General features: G+C 36.1%; 1 protein-coding gene and 1 pseudogene across 1 annotated transcript; one reads left to right on the top strand and one right to left on the bottom strand.

Moving 5' to 3' along the window:
- The first annotated feature begins 528 nt into the window (after positions 1–528).
- Positions 529–7,316, top strand: LOC132300213 (disease resistance protein RPV1-like; annotated as a pseudogene).
- A 388-nt stretch (positions 7,317–7,704) lies between these two features.
- Positions 7,705–12,679, bottom strand: LOC132300214 (gamma-glutamyl peptidase 5-like). The gene is made up of 4 exons (XM_059797211.1): positions 12,240–12,679; positions 8,413–8,565; positions 8,150–8,317; positions 7,705–8,067 (listed from the first exon to the last, which is right to left on the bottom strand). Exons 1-4 carry the CDS (start codon positions 12,546–12,548, stop codon positions 7,972–7,974), a joined length of 726 nt encoding a protein of 241 aa, XP_059653194.1. The 5' UTR covers positions 12,549–12,679; the 3' UTR covers positions 7,705–7,971.
- Positions 12,680–21,359: the final 8,680 nt, after the last annotated feature.

Genomic DNA, 21,359 nt, shown 5'->3' with positions numbered 1-21,359 from the left:
ATAAGAAAGAAATTCACAAAAAGCATAAAAAGAACCGTGTATTAGAGACCCCTACCTCAAATTAGGCAAAAATCCCCAATTGTGCCCTAGGTCTCGAATTCCCTAGAGTGCACCAAACATGAAATTGCTCCGATCAACTTGTAAACCTTGTCGTGGGTTTCAATTTGCCGCAAACGGCACTTAAAAATACTAAGTAATGAGAGAGGAATCAAACTTCGAAATTTTTGAAACAAAAGAAAAAGAAAAATGGAATTTTTAGAGTGGGAGAGAGAGACTTACAGGAGAAAAGAGAAAATGAGAGACCAGGGGTGGTCTCTAACCCCTTTTTTGGGGGGGGGGGGGGAGGGTTTTTCTTTTTCTTTTTCATTAATTCCCTCCACAAATTTATATATTCATCAACTATTAAAAATAGTCACATACAACACATTAATTAAAATTAACATGATGCAATTGAACCCAACCAAAACCTCCGTACTCAACAATTTCAGTAACGGGTCCCACTCGGGACTATCCGGCTTGGAAAACGAAAAAAATGTTGAAATGGTCACCTTTGCATTTTAAAGACCTTGAACTCAATGAAACCCCTCAACCAACTCTCGGACACAACCGGCACACTTCACAGTGTTCAACACGTAAAACGTGAAAAGACAAAAATACCCTCAAAAAATCAAAAAATTTTAAAAATAAAAATTGGTGAAAATTGAAATCACTACGTAACTTCAAAAGAGAGGAACCTCCACAGAGAGATTCAAAAGCTTCTGACTCTTAATATTGTCAAAAACCTGTCCCACCCTGAATATCATATTAACAAAGCTGGTAAGCATATTGATTAGATTGCGACTTCCAGAATTGACGCATTCAATGTCCACTGTTTGGTTGCCCACTTGCAGGGAAGCTCCCCTTGTGTGATCTAACCTTTCCTTTCCTTCCTTTTTATCTTTTGAGTTTTTCCCTTCTCTCTTTCTCACTCCTTTTTGCTCCTTTCCTCTCCCTTCAAAAGTCAACATAGCAAATTCAATCTTTCAGTGAGGGGATCAATCCAGTTCTTGGGGGATTTTGCTAATTAAAGGTAACTCTTATACCATTGAAATACCATAGTTTTTGATCAATTTTATTTTGTATGTATTGCCTTGTTTCTGTATTGTTGTTGTAAGAATACGCATCCATGAAAAAAAGCTGAAACTGTATATATAAAAGTGTAGCCTGAATAAAACTAACCACTGGGTCTGATTTCTTTCCTCTTGATAGGTTGACCCATGTCGATGTCTGTCTTCCTCTTTCAGAACAAACAACCAATTTGTTCTAAAAGTTTATGCGGGCAGGAATTCAAATAAATTTAAAACAGGTACGGAATGTAAATAATTTTAATATCCAAAGAGAAGATCATATGGAATGTAAATAAGTTTGATTGATACTGAATAAATAAATTTATTAAAACATATTAAGAAATACCAAAAGAACCTAGGCTCAATTCTTAATTGGTGGGAAGATCAACGATGATGGTGGTTAAGTTGAAGAGTGTGTATGCTGTATTGTGTTATCAACTGAGTCTATAAAGTTGCAAGGAAATTTCCTATGTTTGAGAGCATCAAATCAACGCCTTGGACTCCAATTACAGTTCCAAAGCGTCGATTCCAAACACAACCGTTATTACGTAGTCATGCTTCATGGGAGAGAATGTTTGTTAATTAAGAAATTAATTGTTCATAAAATGAGCACCGTTGAGACGTGGATGTTGAGATGGATTTACGTCAAGACAAAGGACAATATAAGAAATGATAAGGTGAAAATAACATCAATTAAAGATAAAATCAAGAAAATCTACTAGCACGGCTTTGGTAATGTGCAGCAAAAACCAACAACTGCGCTAGTAAAGAAAAGCAATGCTCTCCGTTGATGGAAATGATAGAGATAAAATTTTGTTGAGTTGAGTTGTGCTAAAACCTTTTTGAAGCCACTTTGAAGCATTTTGTTTCTGGATTTTTTGTTATGTGTGTTCCCATTTAACCCTTGCCTCATCTGCAATTCATTAACGCCTATCCTTTAGGATTTCCTTGTGTACTTTGGTTTGCATATGAGATTTAATTGACTTCGTTTATTTGAGTACATAATATTGTTGGTTTATTTTATTATTGACACCGTACACAAATATTGGTTGTGCCTGTACAGATTACATATATCCTTGTTCATTGATCTCTTAGAGGGTTGTTCAATGGCTGCTATGGGAGCCCAAGAAGCCTCCTTAAGTCGATGTTCTTATCACGTGTTCTTGAGTTTTAGAGGTGAAGACATCCGGAATACTTTTACTGATCATCTTTATACAGCTCATCTTTATACAGCTCTACTACATGCAGGAATACACACATTTAGGGATGATGATGGACTGGAGAGAGGACAGAATATCACCCTAGAACTAAATAAGGCAATCCAAGAGTCAAGAATTTCAATAATTGTCTTCTCAAAAGACTATGCATCGTCAAGATGGTGTCTTGATGAGCTTTTGAATATCCTTGAGCACAAGAAGACTACTGGTCATATGATTCTGCCTGTCTTCTATCATGTGGATCCATCCCTTGTAAGAAACCAGACAGAGAGTTTTGCTGAAGCATTTGCCACACACGAAGAGCGATTTAAGGCAGAGAAAGAAGAAAGAAAAGAGGCAGGGTTGGAGAGGATAAAGAGGTGGAAGGCAGCTTTGAGAGAAGTTGCAGATTTGGCAGGGATGGTTATAAAAGATGGGTAATTTAATTGAAGAGTTAATAGTGTTGATTGAATACTTTCAATTTATTATTGCCATTAGATGCTAATTTTACCCATTATCCACGTTATTTCTTAATGCTAATGTTTTAAACTAGTTGAAATGTATTGACACATCAATGATACTGTCTATATATTATTTATCAAAACGTTTTATGAATTTATATACTATATAGTTTTAGCCAAATTATCAATACAATAAGAAAGTTTGACACCATCCAAAACTGAGAATAATTCAAGTAGATGTAGAAGATTTGCTATCCAATATGCGTATGATATAAAAATGGGATGTTATATTACTGTCCTATTTGAGAATTTCTGGTATAGTGGTTTCCAAATACTGGATGTTGAGTCTAGAAACTTCTTATATGAAACTGCTTAGATGTTACTAATAATCTGAGTTTATTGAATGTAATAGACCACAGATATAGAGATTTGATGATAAGAAGATTAGAAGAAGTTTTCTATTCAAAAGGTTTGAAATAGAAGGAAAAAAGAAAAGATGGACTGAGCATGAAAGGGCTAAAAATAATTACCCATTTAATCATTTTTATTTTACAACTCAAGTTGTGTGAAGGTTACAATGATGTAGAATACAAATTATAAACATAACTGGAATTAAGATACAAAGAAGTATAGCATGGTACGAGTTTAAAGTGCTTAAAGAATAAATTCAGCAGTTACAAAATTTCTGGAAATAAGTAGATGAAGCCAAAAGAAAGGAAATAGGATTGTGGACAACATGAATCCCTTTTCGTGAACTTTCTTATTTGAATTTTGCGAACATGCTCATCTTTTTTCTTTCATATATCCTTAACATAACCTATGTAATTCTGTCAATTCGAGATTGTCATAATACTAGGCAGTCTATATGTTTGTATGAGTCGTAAAGGCCAAAATTGAAAACCATATAATTTGTGTTATTTTATTTTTATAATCATCAATTGTTGTTTCATTTTAAAAGATGATGTTTTTAGTGGGCTTTATCCATTTCCATTGCAATTTGTAGGCAGGAGGCAAGTTTTATTCAAAAAATTGTTAAAGAGATTGGGAACAAATTGAATCGCACGGTCTTGAGTGTTTGTCCACACCCAATTGGAATAGATTCTCATGTAAAAGACATTAATTTGTGGATACAAGATGGATCGACGGATGTTGGCATAGTGACCATATGTGGAATTGGTGGAATTGGGAAGACGACCATTGCCAAAACTGTCTATAACCTAAACTTTGACAGATTTGAAGGTAGCAGCTTCCTTGCAAATATTAGAAAAATATCAGAACAACCCAATGGTTTGGTTAGTTTACAAAAACAACTTCTTTCAGATATTCTAAGAGGGAGAAAAGAAAAAATTAGCAGTGTTGACGAAGGAATCATTAAGATTAGAGATGCTATTTGCAGTAAAAAAAGTTTTAATTGTTCTTGATGATGTGGATCAATTAGACCAATTAAATGCATTACTCATCATGCGAGATTGGTTTTATCCAGGAAGTAAAATTATCCTAACAATTAGACATGAGCAATTGTTGAAGGCACATGAACTATATAAGATGCACAAAGTTAAGGAATTCAATGATGATGAATCATTTCAGCTCTTCTGTTGGCATGCCTTTGGACAAGACCATCCCATTGAAGTTTACTTGGAGAAGTCAAAAAGGGTCGTACAATACTGCGGAAGGCTTCCTTTAGCTCTTCAAGTGTTGGGTTCTTCCCTATCTGGTAGACCTGTAGATGTGTGAGAAAGTACATTAGAGAAATTGGAAGTTCTTCCTAATTGTCAGATCCTAAAGAAACTTAAAATAAGCTTTGATTCTTTACAAGATGACGATGACAGAAATTTGTTCCTTGACATTGCTTGTTTCTTTGTTGGAAAGGATAAAGATTTCATAATTACAATACTAGATGGGTGTGATTTCTACCCAAAAGTTGGAATTCACAATCTCATTGATAGATGCCTCATAACTATCGATGAATATAACAAGTTGACAATGCATCAGTTGCTTCGGGACATGGGGAGAGAAATCATACGCCAAGAATCACCCAAGGAACCTGGGAAACGCAGCAGATTGTGGCATCACAAGGACGCCTTTAGCATAGTAAATGACAAAACTGTAAGAAATATGCTTCTCATGATGTGTATTTGTATATTTTTTTGTTGGTGTGCTTACTTTTCAAGTCCTCTTATCAGGGAACAGATTCCATCGAAGGCCTCACTCTCAACTTGAATGCATCTAAGGAAGATAGGTCCAGCAAGAAATTCTTTGGTTTAGATAATGCAAAAAGACACCATTCAGAAGATTTTCTTGACAAACCAACATTACTTTCCGAAAACAATTCATTGAAGCGGCGTCGTCTAGGCTTCTTCTCTTGGCTCCCTATAAATTCTACCTCAACGAGATCAAATTCCACATCAAATGAAGTAGATTTGCACATTGATGCATTTTCAAGGATGCCCAGATTAAGACTACTCCAGCTAAATAATGCAAGGCTCAAAGGAGACTACGAAGAATTCCCTATGAAGTTGAAATGGTTGTGTTGGTATGGGTTCCCTTTAGAATCTATACCCAATGGCCTTCATCTGGAAAGTCTGGTTGCCCTTGACATGCGCAATAGCAGCTTGAAACAAGCTTGGAATGGAAACAAGGTCTGATACTAATTATTTTCCTTTACCTTTTTTTTTTTTTCCTTTGGTGATTAATATCAATATTCATTTAAACTCATTTCTAAATGGGCCATTGCGTGTTGCATTGGTAAAGTTCTTGGGATGTCAAGTGTGTTTCACTAATATTTTGTATCTTTTTAAACAGTTGCTCGGATTCTTGAAAATCCTTAATCTCAGCCATTCTCATGCTCTTTCCAACACACCTGACTTCTCACAAGTCCCCAGTCTCGAAAAATTGATTCTTAAAAATTGCATAAATTTGATTGAGATTCATGAATCAATTGGGGAATTAGGGAGACTAGTTCTGTTGAATCTAAAAGGTTGCAAAAATCTTAGGAAGCTTCCATCGAAAATTGGCCAGCTAAAATCTCTTCAAATACTCATTGTATCTCATTGTTTAAAGCTTGAGAATTTGGCTACAGTGCTGGGCAAGATGGAGTCTTTGAAATTGCTCCCTGCAGATGGGATTGGCATAAATCAATCACCCTCCATGACTACTGGGGTAAGATCATGGCCTTCACACTTCCGGGATTTGCTATTGGGACCAAGAAGAAGTCCAGAATCGATCAGCTTTTCATTGTTTTCTTTACCTCGCTCGTAATCAAGTTTGAGTCTTGTTGGCTGCAACCTATCAAATGATGCTATTCCAAACGATCTTGGCAGCCTATCCCTGTTGAAGTACTTGAATCTAAGTGAAAACCCAATCTGTAGCCTTCCAGAGAGCGTCAAGTGTCTCACTATGCTCCAGGAACTCTATCTAAACAAATGCAAAACACTCCAGATACTTCCGGAGCTTCCAATGAGTTTAACGAGGTTGCAATTATACCAATGCAGCTCATTGGAAATGATAACAAATCTACCAAACCTGTTGGATTCTCTTGATTTGTTTATAGATGACTGTTACAAACTACGTGAGGTTCAGGGGTTGTTCAAGTTAGAACCCATTGGAAACTTTGATGAAGTAATGATCAACAATTTGGGCTTGTCCAACTTGGAATTGCTGACAAACATTGAAGTGTGGTTGCTCAATAACATGACGGAAACTATAAGAAAAGTTCCCCTTCAGGTGAGTTCTCTCTCTCTCTTCTCTCTTTCTCTCACACACTTATATTCGTAAGAGTTAAAAATGATGATTTCGATGGTGTAGGGACCGTATGAATTGGGTATATTTAGCACTTTTCTCCCTGGTAACGAAGTTCCAGGCTGGTACAGCATTAAGAGCATGGAACCTTCAATATGTTTTAAGGTGTCTTCATGTCCTAATTTGAAGATCCAAGGCTTGAATATATGTGTTGTCTATGCAGAGACTGATGAACATTCTGGTAATCCTATGGATGATTATGGGCGTGGTGAGTTATGCATGATTAAAGTGAGTAATAGGACAAAGGATGTGAAGTGGATATACAGCCCAACATTCATGGGCGTTCCAGATGAGGGCAAGGAGATGGTATGGTTAAGCCATTGGAATTTTGGGAATCAATTGATGGAAGCTGGTGATGAAGTGAATATTTCAATGGTTTTTTGGTTTGGTAGTAAGCTCAAGCTAAAGGAGTTTGGAATCCATGTTGTGTTGGAGGAAGAAGAGAAGGGTACCCCATTCACAGATTTGTCAGTGTATCAGGCCTACTTCCTTTCTCATCATTGTTTCAGCCTCCTGTACCCCTACAGGGCTACGCTTCTTAAAATGGTAGATGGCTTCTTGTTTGGTGAACTACAGGGCTGCCAGATAGAGAATACGAACTGACTTGTTACTGCATTTGTGTTTATATTGATGAATTTTTATATACTTAACACTCCGGCTATGGAGATACTAAATTCCCCCACCGAATTCTTATAAAATTCTCATTTACCTAGCTAAAGTTAAAAAATACTTGATAGAGTTTCTTTTTCCTGTAATTTACAGAGTAAACTCAAAACTAGAGGATGACAACAGAAAGCATTTTGAAATTTTTCTTTTTCCTGTACTTGACCCCGTATAATCAATTCCCCAAAATTTATTTAAATATTTTTCTTTTTCCAGTAATTGTGAAAGGACAACTTCCACAATCTTTGTCACTCACACAGTCCGATCGGAGTGTCGGACATTGCATCACTGGTCACTCTCACAGTCCATTCGGACATTGTATCACTACTCTGGTCACTCACAGTCCGGTCCGGTCGGAGTGTTGGACATTGTATCTACTCATCTCAAATCATAAAGAGGGTCGCATTTCAGGTTATAATCTCCTTAGCTAATAGATTTTTATTCATAACAATTCAGTCAAACACTTGAAACCATACACAATAGATTTGAATGGGAAACAACTTAAATTCAATAATTTAGTTGGTCTTTTGTCAATTTCAGGATATGTGACATGATTACATCCAACGATGATTAAAGTTCCACATCCATTGTGCCTAATGCAGCTGTGCTACATGCTCGCTGCCTTAAGGCACCCCTCTAACCGACTGCCCAAATTAGTTCATATTTACAATTCCATTCCCCAAATTTTTTTTTTTCTTTTTTCTTTTTTTATTTTTATTTTTTTCTTTTGAAGTTTTTCATCACAATCTAACCCTTCAGAAAGCTGATGCACAATTTCTTCCATGCCTCCCTGTCTGGCTCATGTTTCTCCACCCTAGCCTTCGCCTCATCAGCAAAAGCACCCTGCATATTATAAAAGACACGAGTATATCAATTCATGGCCGTCTGTTTCGCGGACTATACCATAATTGGACGGTTGACATACCACGATGAAATTGCGCTGGAGAAGGCGGCCGATAAGGTGCAAAAGAATGTCCTTAGTGTACTCGGGATGACCTTGGATGCCCATAATGTGATCACCATACTTGAACATCTCAACCCCTGTCTTATCGGACCACCCGATTACCTCTGCCTTGGGTGGCAGTTCCCACACCTAGTGTATTACAAGTACGTTAGTTTGGAACATTTTCACAATTTGAAGTAACTATTCAATGAAAGCATGCAGGCTGCAGTTTTCTTAACACGCACCTCATCGCGATGGCATTCAATCACCGGTAGCAGAGCAGGCATTTTCAGAGATGTGAAGAGCTTCGACGATGATGACAAATGAACGGTTGTAACACCGATGTCCCAACCAGAGGTGTTCCGGCCTATCTTACCCCCCAATGCACGGCTCAATATCTATATAATCACCTCTTTCAAATATCATAACAAGTTGTTTTCAACAACAAAGTTCTATTTCTATTAAACAAAAACATTTTGTTGCTCCTGAAACATTTCACATACAATAGTGTGTGTAACACTGCAAGTAACAAAACAAGAACTGCACCAAAGTCAACCAACATTGTGATTAAGGCTATGCAAATTACTTTGGCTCTACTTGATATCAAATAAACAGAGACATATGTGTATATACACACACAATGACAGATATATATCAATAATTCACTTTCATACAGTTGGCAGGTAGTGTGGTCCCTAAGTGGTTGTATTCCAGAAAGACATGTTACCAATAAATGCCCAAGAAATATCAAATGTAGTTACATTGTATACCTAAAAATGTCATATGATAGGCATGGTTCTATTGTTAGCTTGTTACTTAAAAATGATATCTTATTATGTGAGATGACATATATTTGAAAAGCAAATCAGGAACAAAGGGTTAGCGTCCTTATCTTACTCACGTTATTGGGGGACAAAAATATAATGCACACGACGTGTGTTGAATATGACAACAAAATCTTGAGGTTACAACACTAATTACCCAACAAGGGTGTTGGTTAATTAACCAAATCATGTGTATAATATAATATACATATATACAGCGATGGAAAGACGTTTATTCAACTCTTCAAGATATGAAAATAGCAAAACTTCATCTACACACACAAACACACCATGCAAATATGCGTGTTGAAAAAAATACTTTGTTGTGTTGAATTTACGTAAATGTCAAAGAGTAATGCTAGAACCAAAGCCGTTGGTCAAAATTGTGTATACAGACGTAAATATGCGTGTTGAAAAAAAATATATACTTTGTTGAGTTGAGTTTACGTTAATGTCAAAGAGTAATGCTAGAACCGACTTAACATATAAGGGTTAATTTTCATACCCAAAGTCCAAAATTTTGGCTGATTAAAAAAAAAAAAAATCACTTCCAAATGTCAATTTAGGCACCACCTTTTTCCTCCAAGGATGGCGGTGGCATTCATCTGCCGACAACAGCCGAGTGTCACGCACAAAAGCCTGTGTGTGTGTGTGTGAGGAGGAGGGCCCCGGGGCTTTTTTCGATAACATATAAAAATGGCTTCACAAACAGCAATGCAATTATTTTATCCAAAACACAAAAAGCAAAGTTCTTGATCCATACAATTTGTCGCACCTAATGCCACAAATGTACAAATGAGTGTCTTTGATTTTGTGTAGTTGGCACAACAAAAAATAAAGTTCTTGATACAAGGGCAAAAAAGCATACATAGCATATTCTCTGTCTCATCTAGTAAAAAATTGATAAATTCTCTATTCAAAAATATCTGTTCTTGAAGCAAGGGTAAATGGGTAATTTGACACTTTTGAGTCCTTTTCATATGTATCATGTACAATAAATAATAATTCAATGTGTTGAGGCTAACTTTAATAATTTGAGTGTATCAAAAAATGGTATAGATTTAGAAAGGGGAATAATTATTATTTATTAGGTGCGACTATAAAACATTTATTTCTAGTGTCCAACCAAAAGAAGTCATGTGTTTGGCAACTAGTTCGTCCCTTTCACATAAACCTATGGATTAATGGGTTGTGTGCAAACTATAGTGGTTGTTCTAATGTGGTATATAATGCATGTAGCTTTCTCAATGCTCGTACAATGGCCTACACATTGACAAGTCACAAATAGAATGTAACCAAATTCAAATGTTGCACTAGACACCCTACAATGTGCTACAAGACACCTAACATGTGCTACCCTTTTTAATGGTAAGAGAAATGTGTGGTCCTTTCTCAAGTCCTTTACCCTTTGATAGTGGTCCAAAAAAATAAAATTTTTTTAAAAAATTTGGAAAATTTCAAAACAATAAGGGAATGTATGGTCGGTTTTTAAGCATCCGAGCATGTTTTACTCCTTAATATAATTCGTAATCGCGGTGTAACAGACTCGTCGAATATCAGTGTGAGCTTGAATCGACCAATTCATACAGATGTGTAACAATATCAAAAGCTTAAAAAAATATTACGAATCGATGCCTCATTAAGGAGAATCTTTTTCATTCCCTAATGAAGTGAATCTTCTGCATGGATCCCACTTCTGCAAATTCATGAAACTTTGACCCCAAATACTATGGTTGATGGTCCATATCCTTGAAAGATACGGTCTCATCAAATCGAATCTAATTTAGACTATGCTATACATATAACCAAACCTAGCCCATATTTAAGACAATTTATCTTTTTTCGAAATTCAAATGTAAATTTGAAGGTCCAATCTCGAAAAAGTAAACTTCAAATCAGATTAGACCCCAAGATGAAATGGGTTCATTTTGCATCCTAGTCACTCCAATGAGGTTGACAGGAGCATACACATCACAAAACAAATGTGCTTTGCCCATGACCCGAATATAAATTATTAGCGAAAGTCATAACCGACACGGTAGTGTCGGTCACAGACTCACAACATTTTTTTTTAGAGATTCTACCATTTGAGCTAATATTGAGCGACCGAATTTCAGTCTTCGATGAGTATGAATTTCAGTTTTTTTACTTTATTTTATTTTATTTTTAACACTATTATGTATGGAGATGTTGAAATATGATGCAAGTGATAGTAATATCACTAGCACTGCCATAAGAAAATTGAGATGTGACAAATGCCTATAAATATTGAATATCCATTAAACCAGCTGGCATTTTACAACTGTTTTTAGAAGCCATTGAAAACTCGTGTAGCTAATATGGGACCACCATGTCAGTAAGTACGACACAGATCAACGATCTACCTGTCGCAATCCAAAACACGCCAGAATCATACGGTGAATGGACCACTCATACTGTAACCTATCTTTGGTAGATCAACACCGGCCACCACCACAACTGGTCGGATTAAGCCTACGCGCATTACATGGCGCGTGAGAGGCACGTCAACCTTTATTTACGGAAACACCAGTTCCTTTTAACTTTTCATTTAACTTTCGCCGTTATGCTTGACATTTTTGTACTTACTGTCAAATAAATTATGAAAAAACAACAATACCCTTTAGTCGAATTGGCAATCTCGAAGGTCATATTGGTCAATTTGAAAGTCCCATCACAAGTTCGAAGAGTTTGCAAGGGGGAAAAATACAAAAACGAAAGAGTTTAAACATGTGAATAAATTATGAATAGACAACAATACCCTTTAGTCGAATTGGCAATCTCAAAGGTCATATTGGTCCATTTGAAACTTGGTTACTTGGAAAGGAAAAATATATATTTCTTAGCAGTTGGCACAGAAACAAAATAGATTAAACAAATCCAACAACAATCCAAAAAATTTAACATTTTCCTCTGTTTGTTTCGATAAAAAAAATAAAAAAATAAAAAAAAAAGAAGCAATGGTGTAGTTTTTATCAATAAAAATAAAGGTTTAATTAGTTTCACACAAAAGAAAGTTTACATAAAAATGATTTAAGTTTTAAAATATTTTCCTTCCAAACAAACAAAACTTTCTGAACAAGTGTCATGCACTTAAACAACGGTAGAAGACAGCTCTTACTTACAAAACTTAGCCCAAAAAAAAGATCCAATTGTAAGAATTAGTTAACATGAAATGGAAACGGAAAAGAAAAGCATGGAAATGGAAATGGAAATGGAAATGGAAATACCTGATGGCCAAAGCAAATACCCAGAACTTTTTTCTTCATGGAATCCAATTTCTTGAGCAGACTCAACAACTCGCAGATCCAAACATCATTGCCGTGCGCATCGCTGCAGCTCCCGGTGATGACGAATCCGTCGTAGTCGCCGATCTCCTCCTCGTCGGGGAAATCGCCGCCGGCGACTCTGTACATGTCCCAGGTCTCGCCTTCTTCGGCCAGCATTTTCACGAACACCCCAAAGTACCCTCCATAGATCTTCTTCACGTAATCGGAATCTTCTGCGCAGAGGAGGACGGCGAATCTCTTCCCACCCATTTTCTCTCTATATATATGTATAAATTGGTTCTAGAGAGAGAAAAGGGAGGGGAGAGAGGAAGTTCTTGGGCTCTTGGCTTTGGTGTGTGTGGAAGTTGGGAGGGAATTCAGAGATGATTTGATACCAATTACAGAGGAGCTCTTTATAAACTGCTTGGGTTTAGGAATCGTCCGTGTTTGGCGAGATGAATTTACAAATTTAACCCTTAATTGTTTTTACTAAATTGCCCTTTTTAAAAGTAACTTCATTTGGGCATCTAGAGAGAGACGTTAAGAAAGAATAACGTAAAGGATTGTGTTAACTTCTATTTATGTTGTGAAAAACAAACGACTGATTAATTTCGTTAGTAGTGAGGGCAAAAAGGTGAATTCACGTGTTTTAGAAAATCTTATCAAAATGGAAAATGGATGATACTTGGGTCACATGTTGATGAATAATAAGTAGACCTAATCAAAGATAATGTATGTAAACTTACTTATCATTATTTCTTTTACTATTTAAATATTACCGAGTATTAATTAAAACTACACTATTAAGTTGCACCAAAGAGGAGGGTATATTGAGGAATTTAAAAACTTAAACTAAACTAACTTACATATCTCATCAAATTTCACCAAATTTCATGGAATTTGAAAACACCCATAAATCTAATAATGCACTCAAGAGAGCTCTCTAATGAAACAGCCTATTTAAACATTTTTTTTTCAAAATTTTGTCTATTTTTTTCTCTCCCAAAAAATATAGAAAATAGGTATTTTTATAGTAATATTAGAAAACACCAAAAAAAAAAAAAAAAAAATTCCCTTCTTTCTTCATCCAACCAATTTATTTATTTATTATTATTATTATTTTGCATTCATATGACACATTCACTTTTAGTCACGTTAGGGACTTAAATTATTGACTTTTTATATTTTAAAATACAAAAGAAATATTACTTAATTATTATTATTAGTGATAGTTATTGTTATTATTAAATTAAGTCATTCTATTAAAAATATATTTAAATATTTTATTACACCCACTTTGTCTCTATAAAAACTTAAATAATTATGCCAATAAGGGTAAATTTGTAATTAAAAATTTACAAAATGTACATAGTTCATACAATTTTACCCGGTAATTAAAAAAAAAATTAATAGTTATTTAGAGGTTTCGGGTCATTACGTGGACGTTTATCACGTGATATTCTATCACATGCATAATATAACATGCAAGTAGAAAATGTGCGGTCCCACTAGATTTTCATTAATATATATATTTTTGGTAAGTAGTTTTTCATTAACATATATTTTCTTTGTCCCAAATTAGATGTCGTCTTTAAAAATTATGACTCACAAGGTCCCAAATTAGATGTCGTCTTTAAAAACTATGACTCACAAGACGACATTTAATTTGGGACTGAAGGAGTAATAAAGAACTCTTAACAATTTCTTTTAAATGTCAACAAGTATTTCTTTCTACAAGAAACTGTGCTCCATTTTGGATTATAGTGTACCATACATGATTATTAAAATTAGACATTAGAGTGGTTTGCTGTGTAACATATCAGTCAATTTGTAATTATTTATCGTTACATTCTTCTATGAATCATTTTGGTCGATTTATATTAATAATCATCCGAATTTGTTACACCGTTATCGCAACTACAAATCATAAATGTAAACACTATTTATTTCAAGGTCCCATTAAATTATCTTGCATCGACCATTAATTAATGTTGCGACTTGATTAAATACAATACAATAAATTGGCATTCAAAATAATCACATTCACATTGATTTAATGTGCCGTACAATAGAGGATCCAAATCTTGATACGAGATTATTATTAATTTTAAAAAAAAAAAAAAAAAAAAAAAAAAAAAAAAAAAAACGATGTCAATAAAAAAGATAAAAGAATTATGAATTATATAGTTGTATAATTAAATGAGAATGAGTTAAATGTAGAAATGATTCCAAAGTATCATTATATCAATCAGTGAGTATTTATCAATGGAAAGATAATTTTTATATGACAAATTATTAAACCAATTAAATTTCATGGAGACCAAATATTGGACAGTTCAGAAGCAGAATGTTTTGATGGTTGAAATGAAATATTGATGTGTAACAAAACACGAAAGGATAAAATAAAAATCAACGTATTGATGAAAAAGATTGATGTTACATTTGTTAGAAATACAAAGAAAAATAATCAATCAAAACAATTAGACCATTAGTATGAAAATAAATGCTCACGCCAATAAAAACGAGTGATGTAATTTACATTGAGCTAGCTCCGCGCACTATCATCTTATTTATACTATTCTCAAGATGTAAAAACGTGTGATTTTTCAAAACAATTTGAATTTTATTTGAAAAGTTTTGCTTTGCTCTTATAAAGACTGAAATCTCCTCTATCGTCTATTTTGAAAAGCGAAAAAGTATCAATTCTCTACATTTCACTTTAAAAGGGGAGAAAGCAAACCACAACTCACAAGCCTTTATTAGTATGAATTTTTATTTTTTATTTTTAAAAAATAATAATAATTCTCCTTTATTTGTATTCACATAGTTCTTTCTTTTATATATAACATGTCAATATAAAAAATAAAAAATAAAAATTTAAAAAGAATGTATATAATTACTAGTAGGCATGCATTTGAAAGGAAACTTCTAAAAGAAATTGCTTGTTCATATTGTCCATTGTGTTGTCATTCCTTCATGCATTAAGTCATTGGAAATTTCCGGGAAGGTGTTTGTTATTTGAAAAAGCAACCTATATATATATATATATATATATAGATGTGTGTGTATAACTGTATATATATATATATATATATATATATATATATGTGTGTGTGTGTGTGTGTGTGTGTTTCTATACTCTATGGTGTCCTTGTTGAAGGCGTCATTGCCTGTGGGAAGCTGTTTTGTATGTTTATTAGACTAATGTTTAATTTAAACAAGGAATAAGGGAACTTAGTGTATATGTGTGTATATATATACACGTGTTTGTGTGTTTATATGCGAAATTAATCAGTAGTATACACAATGAACATCTAATCTATATGATTTTACACTTCTCCACAAATATAATCAGTAAAAGTTCATTGATATATATGTATATATATCTCCCAAAATAAACTCTTGAACTCTCACTTATACACTTAAATTGAACTCTGAACGGTTCTTTTGTTCATGAGAGGAATAATGATAAGTAACTTAAAAGTTGGATACATTGAACTATTTTATTTGAGTGGAGATGATATTATTATGAAGTTATTAAATATAAAGATATCATTCCCTATTTAAATAAATTTAGTAAAAGACTTTCCCACATATATGTACCCATACCTGTGTGTGTGTCTCTATATATATATATATATACACACACACATATTACAATTGGAGTAGTGAGCTGGATTGCATTCCGTGTAAAGACCATATGGTTGGTCGGTTGACAAAAAAAAAAAAAAAACGGAGTCAGCTAATCCCTATTGTGAATGTAATTGTGTGTGGTTTAAGCATATTAGGAAAGCAGATTGTGTGACACCAAAAAATTGGGCGATCAATGTGGAACACGTATAGACCATTACCAAACATAGGATGTAAGAAATAACTAATTATTATATGTTATTTATTTTAATTTTTTAAAAGCACAGCACAGTCGTATTTACAATAAGCTAGAATTCTCAATTCTTTCCTTACAGAGATCATGCCATTCAAAACAAAAGATAATACATAATAGAGAGAGAGAGAGAGAGAGAGAGAGAGACTAATAGTGCTATAGTTATTGCATGCCTTTAGCCCACAACGGTACAAATATGTTTTATTCAATTTCTGATGTTGATTGTGTTTCCACTTAATGTTGGTGACTTCAGAGAATGAAAAATCAGAGAGCAAAAGGGACATGTCATTAGTACCAATTAAATATTTGACTTTTTTTTTTGTTTTTTTAACATAATATTTGGTATAAATATATTCAAATTCTCATCTTTAATCATGTAATAAAGTTGAGAATAATGATAGACTATTTATACTAAATATTAAAATCAGTTAAGTGGAGGATTCAACTTCTTTATTTATTACATAATTAATCAATTAAAAATACAAATCTAACAATTTACTATCAAGTAAGAATCATTTTTCTAAATCTAAAGTTTTTTAAAAACTTTAAATTCTTCTAATAGGGTCATTAAATTCTACATGTGATATTCACACGTGACATATTGCAATGTTATCAGCACTAAAGTAAAACTCATAAATGACAATATTTAGACACGTGAATTTTTCATCAAATTCAGCGACAAAATCATTTTCCCAACTCATAACATGCCATTGTATAAAATAATATTCAAAGTATGAGCATAGAAAAGTGCCAGATGGGGAAATAAAAAGGCATGACCTTTTGACTTAGAATCCATAATTTTAGACTTCGATAAAGACTAGAAGAGAATTAAGAGTTGCAATGTCTGCCCTTTTAAAATTGCAAATTCGTTGTACCTTTTCAATGTTTGCTTATTTTTTAGGCATATAGCTTAGGCAATTTTTTTAAATTTTCTTACTAAAAAATTGTAGTAGTTGTGTACAAAAGTTTACAAAATTAACGGCGAAGCCAGGCGTTACTTCCCCTTCCTGATGCTTTGAACCTCATATGTAATAACATCTTAAGCAAGAAAAATGGGAGTCTAATTATCGAATTCACCGGTGAAGTTTTCTTTTAAAAATAAATAATAATAAATAAATAAATAAAATTATTCAAAAATAAATGAAAATAAAAGAAATGATGTCTGATGATCTGAACGAGAGATGATGTTATCACCACGTCATTATATAGTCATTATATAGATGATAATATGGGATATCAAAGATGGACTGGACCAGACCCGACCAGAGCACCAGGTTGAGTGGTAGATCCGAGCCCAAGCAAAAAGGGTAGCATAATGAGCCCAACACCCACGAAAGAAGGATCTGACCGAACAGTTGAACTCAGCCCATAAAGAAAATAATGTAAGTTAGGCCCAACGTCTGAGACTTACATGATGAAGTCAAGCCCAAAAGGAAGAAAGCCCAAGAATAAGAGCCCTATGTAATAAGTTAGTTCGAGCATTTGTAATGGTCTATAAATATACAGTACGAGTAGAGAGAATGGAGGTTTTTTGGGGGGGAGTTTTCATTCTGTGGAAGTGTAAGAATTCTAGAGAGAGAAAGGTAATTGAATTTCTTGCATTTTCAATTGGCGCCGTCTGTGGGAAACGACGAAGACGATCGATTCGAGCTTGATCAATATCATGTTGATTCAAGCAAATTCGTGAACAAAAAGTTTGATTTCTGGAAGTTGAATCTAGATCAGTGAGATTGTAATTTGTTCAGAGAAGATTCTTGAGTATTGTTGATTTTGAGGCATTTGCTTCAGAATTACGCAACTGCGATTTATTCAATTGCAATCAGATCCGGTGAGTTCAACACTAGAAAAGCTCAGATCTAGCAAACGGCGACCACGATTCGGTGAAGTTGAGTCCAGATCTGACAGAATTCGCATCGGTGACGCTCAGATCTGATTAGGAATTCGTGATTCATGCCTTTGCTTCGCTCCGGAATCATGGTAGGGGGTGAGAACTCCAATACGGTAGAAAATGTCCAGCAGATGAAACTTGATGAGTTGATGAGCATGATCGAAGCTCTCAGGAGAGAGAATGCAGATTTAAGGACTGAAATGCAGCATCAAGAAGTTCCGGTGATTCAGTGACCGCTCCCGGCAGGAGAAGAAATTGCACGTACCGATGCGGCACAACACGGCGAAGAGGTAGGGAACAATCAGACAGATCTTCACTGCGATGAGGTCCGGCTAAACGATTTGCCGCCAAATCCTTGTCGTGTAGATGATCGTGAAGGATCAACTCACGTGGATCCACGGCGTGAGCAGATCAGGCGAAACGAAGCCATGACTTTCGATCCACGTCAAGAAGCGACTAGCCGAAGGGAAGCAATGGAGTTTGATCGTCACAAAGCTATACCGCCGTGGCACAAAGAACTTATTAAGGACAGATCATTCGATTTGACTTATCGGCCTTCCATGGCGACGTTCGACTATCGCAGCTCAAAGAGGAGATCTGTAGATCAGAGAGTGATCGCGGGGTTCCAGAGGGAAAATAAAGCCCTCCGTTCAGCAGCTTGAACGGTTGATTCACCGTTCACAGATGAAATTCTGAATGCCCCGAGTTCGAGGAAATTTTCCATGCCCGTTTTTATTCTGTTCGACAGAACGACCGATCCGATTGATCGTGTGTATCACATCCAGTTGAAAATGGCTCTGAACACTGAGAATGATTCCTTGATGTGCAAGTGCTTCCCTATAAGTCTAGCTGGACCAGTGTTCAATTGGTTCAAGAACCTGCCGAGGGGCTCAGTGGATGGTTTCCGAAGCTTGTGTGATCGGTTCATAAGCTAATATTATGGAAGTAAGCGTCCAGCAAAGGACATTTCGAGCTTATTCACAATGAAGCAGCATGAGGATGAGCGTCTCCAAGCTTTCCTAACCAGGTTTAACCTAACTAAGAGTATGGTGATTGAATGTCATTCTTTTACCGCGGTTCAAGCGTTCATACTGGCCATGACTCGTGGCACTCCATTCCACACAAGCTTGGTCGTGAATACGCCGAAGACTATGGATGAACTTAATGAAAGAGCTGATGGATTTGTGCGCTTGGAGGAAGAAGAGGCAGCTAAAGCTCGGAAGATATCCGTCATATCCACAGAGGAGAAAACCAAAGCAAAGATCAGACAAAAGCAGGTTCAGCCATAGCGCCAGACCTCGTGGAAATATGAGAAGAGGCCCAGGGAGGAAGAGCTGGTTACTCCATTGAAAGTCACCTTAGCAAGGCTGTACCAAGAAAATAAAGATAAGTTCCGATCTCCTTTACCGATCAGACAACCCCTCGAATAGAGGGATCAGTCTAAGCATTCTGCATTTCATTCTAACTTTGGCCATCAAACTAATGAATGCAGGAACTTAAGGAGACAGGTAGAGATGCTGATAGCCAGAGGGGAGTTCGAAAGTTATATTCAAGGCCCGGCGGTAGAACAGAACCGACCAATGGAGCACGTGAAGAGGAATCAGAAGTCGAACTCTCACAATACGCAACCAGTTCGAATAATCAATGCAATTCATGGTCGGCCTGAGCCTACTGAGGAGTCAAATAAACTGCTTCGAACACGCCTTCGCCAGGCACGGATGAAGAGGAGGATAAACAGTGTCAACAATCTGTACCAACAGAGCGCATCAGCATAGATAAAGTGTGACAGAATAGATCTATTGCGTGTCCAAATCCCTCATGAGGACCCATTGGTTGTCAGTTTGATAGTAGCCGAATGTTTGGTACGCAGAGTTCTGATTGATCCTGGGAGTAGTGCGAACGTCATGCCGAGGGACACATTTGATCGACTCGAGATCAAACCGGACCGGCTCAAGCCTACTGGAAATCCCTTGCTAGGGTTTAATGAAAAACGAGTGGAGCCCATCGGTACAGTGGAGGTAGCAGTACACGCTACAGAGAGGGTTCTGATAGAGATCTTTGTAGTTGTCGAGATTCATCCCTCTTACAACCTTCTGATGGGCAGAGGTTGGATCCACAGAGTTCAAGGTGTTCCATCCACTCTGCATCAAATAATGCGATGCCTGGGGCCAGACGGAACCAGGTTGATTGACAATCATGGGGACTAAGTTGCAGCTAAGGAATGTTATTCAGTAACGCTGAAGTATGTTGGAAAAGGGAAAGCTCCCATCTATTCGGCAAGCCCGAGATAGCAATTACAAGAGCCTCCCCCCAAGCAGAGTGGGGAGGAGGAGCTAGTGGACTTGACCAAAAAACCCCTGGTTGATGTGCAGATCGATCGGTTCCGACCGGAACGAACAACCAAAGTGGGGGAACAACTCGCCGTGGAAGAGAAACAGGAGTTAGTTAATTTCTTGTCTCAAAACGCTGATGTATTTGCATAGAGCCACCTAGACATGCCTGGAATCAATCCTTCTGTATCCTGTCACTCCTTGAACGTTAATCCCAATGCAAGACCTGTAAAGCAGAAGCAGCGACGGTTTGCTCCCGAGCGTAACCGGATCATAGCCAAGGAGGTTGACAGGCTGCTTGATGCAGGATTTATAAGAGAAGTGTATTATCCTGACTGGTTATCAAACGTTGTTGTGGTGCAGAAGAAGAATGGGAAATGGCGAGTGTGCATTGATTTCACCAATCTGAACAAAGCATGTCCGAAAGATAACTTTCCGCTACCAAAAATTGATCAAATGGTGGATGCTACTACTGGGTATGAGCGTTTAACCTTTTTAGATGCTTATTCAGGTTATAATCAGATCCCCATGGATTCTGCTAATGAAGAGAAAACTTCTTTCGTTACCGAACGTGGGACCTATTGCTACAAAATCATGCCATTCGGACTGAAGAACGCCGGAGCAACTTACCAAAGACTTATTAGCAAAATTTTCAAGGGCCAAATAGGGAAGACCGTGGAAGCTTACATTGATGACATGGTGGTAAAAAGTAAGAAGAAAGTTGACCATCTGAAACATCTACGAGACGTATTTGATGTGTTGAGACAATATAGAATGAAGCTCAATCCAACCAAGTGCTCATTCGGCGTGAGTTCTGGCCAATTCCTGGGATACGTGGTTAATCATAGAGGCATAGAGGCAAGCCCTGCCCAAGTAGGAGCTCTGACTAAGAATGTCGAGCCGATGACAGTCAAAGAAGTGCAAACACTTACGGGACGGATCGCTGCATTGAGCCGGTTCATTTCCAAATTGTCAGATCG

The sequence above is a fragment of the Cornus florida genome, unplaced genomic scaffold (genome assembly GCF_030987335.1).
Source record: "Cornus florida cultivar Cherokee Brave unplaced genomic scaffold, ASM3098733v1 CherokeeBrave_3.0.0_Hap2_Chr03, whole genome shotgun sequence".
Classification (NCBI taxonomy): domain Eukaryota; kingdom Viridiplantae; phylum Streptophyta; class Magnoliopsida; order Cornales; family Cornaceae; genus Cornus; species Cornus florida.
This window is presented reverse-complemented; position numbering and strand designations above follow the sequence as displayed.

Excerpts from the sequence above, each read along its gene's own strand:
- LOC132300214 (XM_059797211.1), bottom strand. The coding sequence starts at position 12,548 with ATGGGTGGGAAGAGATTCGCCGTCCTCCTCTGCGCAGAAGATTCCGAT. Across the intron at positions 8,566-12,239 it reads GTATTTGCTTTGGCCATCAG|ATATTGAGCCGTGCATTGGG; the intron begins GTATTTCCATTT and ends GTGATTATATAG. Across the intron at positions 8,318-8,412 it reads TTGAATGCCATCGCGATGAG|GTGTGGGAACTGCCACCCAA; the intron begins GTGCGTGTTAAG and ends GTAATACACTAG.